At 40.6% G+C, this 12,084-nt stretch overlaps 1 protein-coding gene across 4 annotated transcripts; it reads right to left on the bottom strand.

Annotated features, from left to right (window-relative positions):
• Positions 1-35: 35 nt before the first annotated feature.
• tacr2 (tachykinin receptor 2) lies at positions 36-10,863 on the bottom strand. Of its 4 annotated transcripts, XM_071545127.1 has the most exons (8): positions 10,762-10,863; positions 9,921-10,081; positions 8,560-8,855; positions 4,996-5,190; positions 3,538-3,688; positions 2,981-3,100; positions 2,820-2,896; positions 36-2,542 (listed from the first exon to the last, which is right to left on the bottom strand). In XM_071545127.1, the coding sequence occupies exons 2-8, from the start codon at positions 10,053-10,055 to the stop codon at positions 2,206-2,208; spliced, it is 1,311 nt and encodes a 436-aa protein (XP_071401228.1). In that variant the 5' UTR covers positions 10,056-10,081; positions 10,762-10,863; the 3' UTR covers positions 36-2,205. The 4 variants fall into 4 exon arrangements, with proteins under 4 accessions (XP_071401228.1, XP_071401227.1, XP_071401229.1 ...); XM_071545126.1 differs by having other exon boundaries at positions 2,820-3,100; XM_071545128.1 differs by lacking the exon at positions 2,981-3,100.
• Positions 10,864-12,084: the final 1,221 nt, after the last annotated feature.

Genomic DNA, 12,084 nt, shown 5'->3' with positions numbered 1-12,084 from the left:
GTTTTGTCAAAGAGTTTTACATCTTTATTTTCCTTTGCAACTCAATCCAAATAAATGTTCAGGTCACAAATAATCAACCTACTGTTTAAGTGTAGACAATCAATACACGTTTCACTATTTCACTGTGTGTATTTTAAAACAAGCAATTGACCACAGTGAAAGAGGAACACAAAAATTTTTTGTTTCAAGGAATGAGAAGATCTCCAGTAGGAAGGTGTCCGATCAGGGTGAGATTTTCTGACCGTAACAAATTGTTCTGAAATAACTACACTGGCTATTGTATTTACAACATCATGACCCTACTGTATGCATGTAACCATCACACAAGTCCCACTTTTTACTGTCTACAACAGTACACTACCACTTCATCAGCATATTTTATATTAATATTCTTAAAATAGATTGCAATGCTGAATTTCATATCAGATTCATAAGTAACAGCGCTTTGACTTTTTCATCTTGACTCAACTGCACTGTACACCGAGAGTAAAAAACAATCACAGTATACATGAACCAGTAAAATCACAATATATGAGCAACATATGAAAGCACACTATGTGACCAATATATGAAAGGAATATTACCGCACAATGTTACAAACAACCAAAATGTTACAATAATAATATAAAGTTGAGGGAGACCCAGTAAAATCTCTGGAATAAGTTAGTTCAAGGCTGGTTTTCCTTGAATAACATCTTAGTGTTAAAGGTGTAATTTACTGTATGCTAGCAACGGAATGAGGTTTTCTCCAGTCTTAAGCCCGCTCATTTTGTTACCACTGAAACAGAATTGCCAGCTGGTGTATAGCTTCACACAGTATTTTCTATCTTGTGTTCAGAAAATGTTGAATAGGCCCTGGCTCAGGTGAGCCCCTCTTGGTCCTGCTGTGAAAAAGCGAGACATTTCCCTCCGGACAAGTTACACAGTCATAACAGCACAGCTACAACACATACCAAGCCTTTCAAATAGATTACTCTCTCTAGTAGCAATTTAACATGAACAGCACAGTGGAACTAGTCTAGCAAATTGGCATTTCATCTATTATTCTGCCCAATTATATTCCACTCAAAGTTTGAGCTATATGACTATGTGGTAGATGAATTATTTTAATTCAAACAATGGTGCACAGTCTGCTCATCAACAGTAATGACAAATATGACCCTCCACTGCTGAATTTAAAAAGGAGGTTTTCAGACAGAAATAAACTTCTGATTACTGACTCTTGAGTTGTAGCTACATAAAAGTAACTTGGTCGAAGACACTTCTAGGACCAGGTTGTGGTCGATCCCAGACTAACTAGCTAACTTGCAGCGACTGGTACTCGTTGGATCTAATTTGGAATTTCTTACAAGGCTAACAAACCTTTTTTGTCAGTAAACTGAACAACCCATCAATAAATTAATTTCCCACCCTGTGACACATGCTTGATGAAGGAAAAAACATAAACTAAAATTGAAAATGTCCCTTTACGTACAAGCCCAGACAGGATGAAGTAGCGATCTGAAAAGACTCTGAATCCTGCATCCAGGACCGTCAGAACAAGACTTACAAAAACAATAATGTTAAGGCTTGGTGCTAATGCCAAGGACAATTCCTCCATTCTCTGCTCTGGGAAAACTTTGCCCACAGTTCACAGCTCTTCTAACAGACTAAAATATTCACAATGCAAGGCTCTCCTCCTAAGGAGAGGAGGAAGAAACGGAGTGAGGGAGGGGACAGAGAAAAGGAATGGAGGAAGCAAGGAAGGACACAAATGAAGAGAGAAGAACAGGAAGGGGTTGAGTAAGAAATGAAAGGAATGATGGATGGAAGTTTCAAATGTTCTTCATGTGTTCATATCTCCCTGCTAGCAGCAAACACTAACAATGTCAAAATGTGTTTCTCTTGTCGTCCAGTACACAGGTGCAGTGAGTTGCCACTGAGTTTGTTCCATTCATGAAACAGAATGATTCTGATTGGTTGTTCACTTCCCCATCCACTCACAATGAACGACAAAAGAAAAACATCCATCAGGTTGAGTCATATTGATCCATACACTTCCGTAGAAAAAAGTTCTGGTCCCAAGGCAGGTCCAATAGACTATTAATTTCCTCATGGATTTCCACATGGATGGATCACACCACGGTTTGCTGAACTCTGGTTGGCTGTCGGCAGGGTTTGCTCTTTCTTCATTGGCTGCTGTCAAATATTATAAATCGTCACTGGCTATGCCACTGGCCCGATAAGTTTGGCTGTTGGCGATTTTGTGTCCTCCTGCCTCTCTAACGTGTGTGTATTGTGTGCGTTATGCGATTTTAACAATGTGTGTGTGTTGAGCTGTAGACTTGTATTTCTCTGTGTGTTTAGCTGAGCATTAAGTGGCGCGTTTGCATTGAAAGCGGTGTTCGCTTTGATGGAGGTGTGTGTGTGTGTGCTGTCTGTGCGGTAGCTGCGTGTCATGGTCACTCTGAAGGTGTGTGTGTGTTGCAGCTCCATCTTGTCCTCCTCTGACACTCTGATGAAGGGACACCAAGCAAATGCGTGACGAAACCCGGCACGAAACCTGAAGAGAGAGAGAGAGAGAGACACAGAGAGAGAGATAGAGACACAGAGAGAGAGAGAGAGAGAGAGAGAGGGAGAGGGAGAGAGAGAGACAGAGATGTGGTTTTTAACCTGGGGTTTGAGGACAACCATATGCCCTCATGGAAAAACTTGAATACATTTCTCAATTAATTTACAAGATGGAGAAGAAGGAGGGTGGAAGTGTGAAAAAATGGAAGAGAGAGAGAGAGAGAGAGAGCAGAGAGTACAGTATGTGTGTATATGAATGTGTCTTTTACCTTTGGTTTAGACAGCAGTAAATGATAGGATTGTACATGGTCGAACTCATAGCCAACCAGAATATGGCCAGGTACACCTGACAAGGAAAAGAAACATGATACCCAATAAATAAATTCATCAAAGTATACAGAAACATAAACAGACAGAGGAACAGGCCAACCTGCTGAATGTAGTGTTGTTTATAAATGTCTCTATTGAATGACCCCAGTATAAAATAGACGTGGTAGGGCAGCCAGCACAGGGCAAAGGTCATCACCACGACAACCATCATCTTCACTACCTGTGTGATATCAGAGAGAGCACATGTCAGCCCAACTAGTGCTGTAGTTGTTATTTCAGTTCAGTAGAGTTTGGTTAAAGATCCAGTGCAATGATTTCAACTCAGTCGGGGGAAAGTTTGATTTTGATATCTAATGGGCATAATTTAAACCAGGAAGTAGATTGGAATTCTAAATCTGTTTGATTCTGTTGACAATCAGAGGGAGAGTTTTTCAAAGAGTGAATTTCCACAATGCTGACAGTTATAATAATTTGGGTAGCTTTACATTAACAGGTCGTTAAATTGTACCATGAAATTGAGAAATGCAATTCTCATTGCACTGGACCTTTGAGCTCAGTTCAGCTCAGTAAATTCAGTAAGAATAGCGAGGATGACACTGTAATTGCAGACTTATTTTCAATCTGGTCAATGAGAGTAAAAATAGAAACGTCTGTTACCTTTCTCTTGGCTGTTATCTGGTTGTGGTAATGGTCTGTTGCCTCTCCAGGGATGTGCCCGCCCCACAGCGACCGGCCAACCAAACTGTAGGTCACCAGCATCACCAGTAGAGGGAGCAGGTAGATCAGCAATATCACTGCCAACTGGTAACTACAGAGAGAGAGAGAGAGAGAGAGAGAGAGAGAGAGAGAGAGAGAGAGAGAGAGAGAGTCATTCTCTATATCTGATCCATCGTCATTCTATACAGTCCATATATAAACTATTGTCACTCCATATAAGTGACCTGTTGTAACTTAACATTACTTATGATTTAAATGCTATTTTGAATTATATAATTGTATTATATCCTACTGCTTTGGTAGTATTCTTTCTTAACTTTCAGCTCATCGCTGAGCTCATTGAATTGAATTGAATTGAACTGAGAAAGAGAGAGAGAGAGAAAGAGAGAGAGAGAGAGTCATTCTCTATATCTGATCCATCGTCATTCTATACAGTCCATTTATATAAACTATTGTCACTCCATATAAGTGACCTGTTGTAACTTAACATTACTTATGATTTAAATGCTATTTTGAATTATATAATTGTATTATATCCTACTGCTTTGGTAGTATTCTTTCTTAACTTTCAGCTCATCACTGAGCTCATTGAATTGAATTGAATTGAGAAAGAGAGAGAGAGAGAGAGAGAGAGAGAGAGAGAGAGGAGAAAGTGTTTAAATCAAATAACCCCTTGCCTGTGACATTAGCATGAGTGACATGTCTCTGTGTGTGCCCTTGTTTGTTAGCATATCGGTGTGCGTTCACGTCTGTGAGTCTAGATGCATCTATCTTGCCGGTGTGCAATCACATACACATAGAGTCAAGTAGAGTGTGTCCGTCCGGTGTGTGTCTGTCTATTTGTCTGTGTACATGTCTCTCTATCTTGCAATAGTGTATGTGTACTGTAGTATGAGTATAGAGTACTGTATAGATAGATATGTGTAGTATGTACTGTATAGATATGTGTGTGTGTGTGTGTGTGCGTGTGTGTGTGTGTGTGTGTGTGTGTGTGTGTGTGGTGTGTGTGTTTGTGCATGTGCAAGCATGTGAGTATCCCATGTTAGTTGGTGTGTTGATCCATAGTCATAAGGCCAAAACACTCTACAGTTCTGTCTGTCTGTCTGTCTGTCCGACTGTCTGTCTGTCTGTCTGCCTGCCTGCCTGCCTGCCTGCCTGCCTGCCTGTCTGTCTGTCTGTCTGTCTGACTGCCTGTCTGTCTGTCTGCCTGCCTGTCTGTCTGTCTGTCTGTCTGTCTGTCTGTCTATCTAGAAACAAACCAATGCTTCCTCAGAATAATTCTACTGTACCTGTCATCTCACATTATAGACCTGTCTTGTTGGAAATAGTGTTGGTAGGTTCTTGCATTTATTACTTGTCTCACTGTCTCTGTTTGTGTGTCTGTTGGTCTGTTTTTACCTAATCTGATGTGTTCCTCCATAGTCGTCGGGCCAGTCGACCATGCAGACGGTTCTGGGATAGTAGAATCTGGTCACACTGTAGTAGCACTGAGGGAAAGCCAAGGAGAACGCTACAGCCCAGATCAGACCAATCACAACCTTGGTAGAGGTGGAGGAGAGGCGGGGCTTCAAAGGGTGGATGATGGCCATGTACCTGAAAAGAGAGTGAAAAGGTTTATTCAATCATAATTACCTATATTTGACCACAGTGACACAGCCGAGTTTGTCTGATGTTTAAGATCTGATCTTTTGATGCCTGTAGAACAAACAAGATGAAACCACAGTGATTCTAATTGCCCTTCCCTGTTGAGGCATCTGTGCCACAAAGGGTTAAAAATCAAATGTTCTTTTCGTTTATAAAATTTAGATTTATCCACCCACTCATCCTTCCATCTATCCATCCATCCATTAACTGGAGATAATGTGAAAAATCCTTGGGAAAATGAATCGATTTTTAAAACTGTAATAACTGTAAATCTTGTCACTCAAGAAACTAGTGTTGATTGTGTCTTCAAATTAACATTTTTATCACACTAAAGTTTAAGCACCCTAATGTGCTTTCTCTGAAGTTAAAACATTTTGGAATCAGACAGGGTAATCTCTCTTGATTCTCTCTACTTGCCATAGTCAAATTTCCATACCAGATGGAGATACTGAATACAAGAATACTCTCTATTAAGCTGACATACACATTCATTCATTCATTCGTTCATTCATTCATCATTACAGGTTTGGAGACAGGTTTTGAGCTTTCTGAGTTTCATGCAGACAGGTTTGCTCTTTCCTGGTTTGTTTCATATGTATGACCCTTCCTTCCTGTATGATGCCATTCCACAATCAAAAGTGGATTTTATTCAGAATTGAAAAGACATTATCATTTAAAGAACCTCATATCCACTCTATCAATAATAACGTAGAATATAGGCTCTGTCATCTGTAAATCAATTTGCACTTTCACTCGAAAATTGAGTGTTGACTGTTGAATGTTAATGAAATGACTTGCTTCTGTCCACTTGACCCCTCCTCTAGTCGAGAGGCTTGGTCTGAAGCCAGAGTGCTTGACTCTACAGAGAGACACCACACTGCAAAAAATCACTAACTTAGTATGTTATTGCATCTGGTATACAGAATTATCAAGATTATTCCAATATTGCTCAATTGATCAATATCGATTGATCTTACTGCACATGCATGGGCACCTAAGTCCTGATGACTGAAAATTAGTTAGTATGAACTGAAATGCTCTGTTACAACAATGTCGAAATAAACCATAAACGAAGATATCATAGGCTTGGAAGAGGACACGGGCCTTGGTTAACACAGAACTGGAATTTATTCACTGGTATCTTGGCCTGTTTTAACTGTTTTAACTGAAAACACTGAAAACAACATGTTGCACTTTGCACATTGGAGTGGCAGGGCAAAAGGGCACAGGCTCATCTGTGCATGTGCCTGGGTGTGGATGAAGATGACCAACTCTTTTCGTGATTCTAATTTTCTGTCTCTGTCTCTCTCTCTCTCTCTCTCTCTCTCTCTGGCTCTCTCTCTCCCTCTCTCTCGCACACTCTCTGTATCTGCCAACATAATATACTGTGTGTATGTATGTGTGTGTGTGTGTGTGTGTGTGTGTGTCTGAACTCAAAGTTTCGCCAAAGGCTATAGTGATTATAGACTTTTATTATCAAATACATTTTATGTATATGCATATCTCCATAATGACTCATTCAAAGGAATTACATTTAACCATGAGTTAACCACGAGTAACCAAGTTAATTAACTCTTAAGGGAGCAAAGACTGTATTATGAAATGATAAATGAATGTGCAAAGGCTAGGCCAATCATGCTGGCCATACCTGATGCCTAATGTATAAATGCTAGTGGTTAAAAGCTATGTACTTGTATCTCTGGTGTGCAAGAACAAGTATCCAGAACGTTATATACTGTACATGGTCAAGTGAAGTCAACTACAATGGTGTATCAAGGTAGTCTGTCATGGAAATAATCACGTTGTGTGGGCAGTGCATGAGACTGAGAAAGGTGGAATGTTCGGACATATGATGCCATGGTAACGCATCAGCCTTCTGAATATTAAGCATGTACTGATGCTTACTTGCACTACATTATTCAATATAGTAACCATCTTAAATGTACCAGTCAAATGACCTTACAAGAATGGCAATTTGAATGGATTTGGATGGTAAAGGACATTTAATATTTTTTTGTTCCATGGTTAATGGCTGTTGGTGATCATGCATATAAGATGCAAATCCTAAAAGTTTTTGATATTTCTTTTTTTAGAGAACATTTTTAGAGAACAACAATTAGAACAATTTACGAAAGCCTATAAAGTCATAGAACCTGATGATGCCACAAATTGAAAATTAATGAGGAGGAATTATTGAGCTATAAGCAGATTTTACACCTATACTGATCCTAGCAGACACCTCATCCATCATTAAATCTGCTCCGGGCAACAGAGAGCCAAGTGCCATATATATATGGAATAATGAAATGGTAATGGAATGAACTCCCTCTTCTGGAACGATTACTTACTTTTTAACCAAAGAGTGTGCTGTAGTGTGCCCATATATCATCATGGCAAGCACAAGACACAGTTTGTGCGTAAGTCACAGTTTGAGACTAGAAATAGTCTGACCCTGAGGAAGCTACAGCCCGTGTTGACATGAATGACAGCTGTGGCGCCTGCTGACACATATCTCCTTGATGTAGGGTGCTGACACATATCTCCTTGACATAGGGTGCTGACACATATCTCTTTCGTGCTGGATTTTCTACGAGATTTGGTGACCAGGTGGTGCTGGTGATGATGTCAGGTGATGCTCCAGGTAAAGACATCACTTGTAAACTAGCTGAGCTAAAAAAAATATCAGTTTACTTTCGATTTAACTGATCAGAAACGTCACAGATTGGTCCTGCCAGATTCTGCCATTTACGTAAGACCAAAATTAGACACATTTGGAGGCAATGTAATGTTTCCAGTAATCATGACCGGCTACTTTTAGGATATTTCCTGCCTATTGACCAGTATGTTATCAACACTGAACATAATTTAAAAAATCCATATAGGAATAAGGTTCCTATATGGATTTTTTAAATTATGTTAAATTTATCACAAGATGGCATAACTGTGGTGGCAAATGTGGGTAGTCATGTGTGCTCCACAGCTCCTGGTAATACGTGGTTAAGTCTATTACTGATACAACATGGTTTCTGAACTGCTGAGTGGGCTGTTTCAGTCCATAGGGGTCATCGATCCATTTAACCTATGACTGTTGCCATAATGCAGCTCTTGAATTGAACAGGGTGTTACAAGCCATGAGGGAGAGTTGTCCCATTAGTCTCTGAGTACTGGTACAACGCAGTTTCTGAAGTGCTGAGTGGCCCGTTTTTTATGCCACATTGGATTAGAGCATCAGCTAAACTGTAGGCTAAGTCAATTAAATTTTGAAATGAAAAAATGGTTAAATTAGGTTTTCACAGTTTTTGAGAGTCTGTTTCTTACCTGTCCACCGCTATAGCAGCCATCGAGTATATTGAAGAAAACATGGCAGTGATGGGGAAGAAGTTCTGAAATCGGCAGTAGCCCAAACCAAAGTACCAGTCGTTGTGAAGCGCGTAGACAAAGTTGAAGAGCGTGTTGAAGGTCGCCATGGAAACGTCAGAGAAGGCCAGGTTGACTATGAAGTAGTTGGTTACAGTTCTCATGCGTCGGTGAGCGAGGATAATCCAGATTACTGTTACATTCCCAGTTACAGAAACGAGAATGATCAGGGAGTAGGCTATAGCCCATAGAGCCACCTGGGAGAGGAGAGGAGAGGAGAGAGGAGAGAGGAGAGAGGAGAGGGGAGGAGAGGAGAGGAGAGGGGAGAGGAGGGAGGAGAGGAGACGAGAGGAGAGGAGAGGAAACGAGAGGAGAGGAGAGGAGAGGAGAGGGGAGAAGAGGGGAGAGGAGGAGGAGAGGAGAGGAGAGGAGAGGAAGGTGAAAGGAGAGGAAGGAGAGGAGAGAGATGAGAGAGGAGGAGAGGAGAGGGAAGAGGAGGAGGAGAGGAGAGAGGAGAGGAGAGGAGAGGAATGTGAAAGGAGAGGGGAGGAGAGGAGAGGAGAGGAGAGGAAGGTGAAAGGAGAGGAGAGGAGAGGAGAGAGGAGAAGAGGGGAGAGGAGGAGGAGAGAAGAAGAGACGAGAGGAGAGGAAGGTGAAAGGAGAGGAGAGGAGAAGAGACGAGACGAGACGAGAGGAGAGGAGAGGAGAGGAGAGAGATGAGAGAGCAAGAGAGGAGAGGAGAGGAAGGTGAAAGGAGAGGAGAGGGGAGAAGAGGGGAGAAGAGAGGAGAGGAGCAGTACTGAGCAGAAGGAGAACACAGAGAACAGAACGGAACAAAACAGTACAGAGTAGAACCAAAAAAAAAAACGTCAGCAGGTGCTACAAGGACATGAAAGAAAAGGTGAAAAGAAAAATCTGCTTGCAAAAAGATTTCATTTGTCAATTTGAAGTCACTGTCATCTGCTTTAAGACAAATCAGACAATGAATATTCTCTGTAGTTCGTTGTAGTCTTTCAGTCTTATATTTGGTCACTTCACTGATCAGAAATGTCACAGGTACTGCCAGAAACTTGGAGACAATATGGGGATTTTTTCCAGCATCATGATGAGCAACATTCATTACATTTTTCAAAAATACAAACAATTCCAGAAATATGTCACTAGTTTTGTTTTGCAAGTAAGGGATTTCTTATTTACTACTTCATTCTCTTCCTAACACGTCTCCAAAATGCTTCTATCGGCTGCAATAAGCAAGAGCTGGCCCTAAATCTGCCTTTTTCATTGCTGCCTTTATTATTTTCATCAGTGTTTGTTTGTCCCACCTGCCAGTCGGGCTGTTGGAACTGATTCCCGGTCGTATCGTTTCCGTCCTCCAGCCAGTCGGCGGTCACCGATAACGGCAGTGAAGTGGCCTCCATGTCTCGGTCAGTGTGTTGAACAAGACTGTCAGCGTCCATTCTCTCCCTTTTCACCTGTTGACGGTCTTTTGGAAATGCAGAAACAACAGTGTGCCTTTTATGTGCGTTAACAGTAATGTGAAGCCCGATGAGGCATATTGTTTGAGAGAGTAATGTGGGTTTTTTCAGTCCCTACAATCTAAAAACAAAACAAAACACACACACACACACACACAAACATTTTTACATATAACTTAATAATACATTTAGAGATGGGTCTACCTTTCAGATTTTCTGTTGACAACATAGTCTACATCTGCTAGAAAAGCCAACATATACTGTATGCTGTCCACTTAACATCACGTGTTTGAATATTAATTGGCATTTTAACATCAGCAGAGTCAATAATCATATACAGTATCACTATTATGACAAGAAGCCCAATCATAGTGTAATGACAATCTGATTAAGCTGACTTTAATGAACGTTTTTCCCTTTTTCTCCATGCAACTTACAGTGCACTATAAGTGTTGATTGCGTTTGTTCTAAAATATCCTATAATAGGTGTAATAAGTAGCATTGTTACTAAATACATTCAGTAGGCTACATGCATTGCATTTCAGGCATCTGGCAGAAACACTTGGACTACTTAGGTTACAGTAAGTGCAACATAGTCTATAAATCAGCAGTAGTGAACAAGTGCATGGGAAAGCATATTGTTTTTACTACAAAAACTATCCAATATGTCAGTCAGGTTATTCCTTACCTCTGCATTAGCGCACAGAGCTTGCGAGTTTTAAAAATCAGTTTGAAATAGTCCAGTCCATTGCTGTTAATATCCGAAAATTAGACTCCGGTTTGCGTAAAGGACAGCCACGAAAGATCACCAATCCATCCAGAACAGACATCTCAAGACATCTTTACCTCCCTCTCCCCCCCCCTCTCTCTCTCTCTCTCTCTCTCTCTCCCTCCCTCCCTCCTGTTCTGGAATGTATATCTAGCTTACAGCCTAGTCGTTGAGAGTGCCGGAGACAGACAGGCACGCGATCGCTCCATTCAAGTGCGTGCGGTGCCGCTCCAACTCCAGGGACAGGCGCGCGGAGGAGAGAGAGCGCGAGGAGGGGGGGGGGAGTAAATTGTAGCCCAATAGCCTTTATTAACAATAATAATAATAATAGGTAGAAGAAGACTAAGAAGAATAATAATAAGAAAGTTATTTAAAAAAAAAAGGATAGGCCTAGTTCTGAACATTGGAAGCCGTTGTAAAAAATGTGCACCTGTAAATATTATGCAATATGCTTATTATACTTCTGCTTGCAAAACAGCATGGGCCCTCTTGTTTTACAAAGTAGGTTACTATAAGCTGACACCACATACGAATAAAGGAAAGAAAGAGTCGTACAGAATAGAAATACTGCAGAAAAGGTTTCAGAGGATTTCAGTTTTTCACCTGCTATACCCTAATGTGTTATGCTGCAAGTACACAAGACAAAATAGTAAAGGAAACAAAAATTCCAGTACTGTAATAGGCTACAGCAAAACTGACATAGTTTACAGTAAAGAAAAAACACAAAACAAAAAAACAAAAAAATACCTCAAACAATACATTTTTTATGTTCTCATCCGCATCACACCTTCTTTCCTCTATCACAACACACCAGGTAAGAATCTTCTTGCCTCGTCCGTCTCTGGCAAACCTCTGCCCATTTATCCAGACATGCAGCACTGCATAATGTAAACAATGTGTCACTGTTTGTCTCTTGTCTCTGGCTACTTTTTTAGGCTACTGGTATTAGTTCAATTTTAAGTTTGTATGTAAAGATTTGATCGTAACAGTTTTGTCAAGAGTATGTACAGTTTTGGTGGTGGTGCTTTTGTATGATGGGTCCTGAAAGTTGTGCTCATTCAATGCATTTTGTGTCAAAGCAATGGAAAATCAGTTTGGTCCGCATGGGGCGCTGTTGGACTAACTGCGTGAAGTGTTTTGAAAAAGTGAACTGCTGAAAAGTGAAATGCTTGTTGTAACCAATTCTTTGGTTCTGGGCGTATGTGTCACTTAGCAACTACTTTGTTTAGCTCTATAAAATCA

Source organism: Centroberyx affinis, unplaced genomic scaffold, assembly GCF_046629955.1.
Source record: "Centroberyx affinis isolate AG114_WGS23_722 - 3 ecotype Tasmania unplaced genomic scaffold, CSIRO-AGI_Caff_v1 ptg004778l_1, whole genome shotgun sequence".
Taxonomy (NCBI): domain Eukaryota; kingdom Metazoa; phylum Chordata; class Actinopteri; order Beryciformes; family Berycidae; genus Centroberyx; species Centroberyx affinis.
Note: the sequence above shows the minus strand (reverse complement) of the source record. Positions and strands in the feature narration are given on the sequence as shown.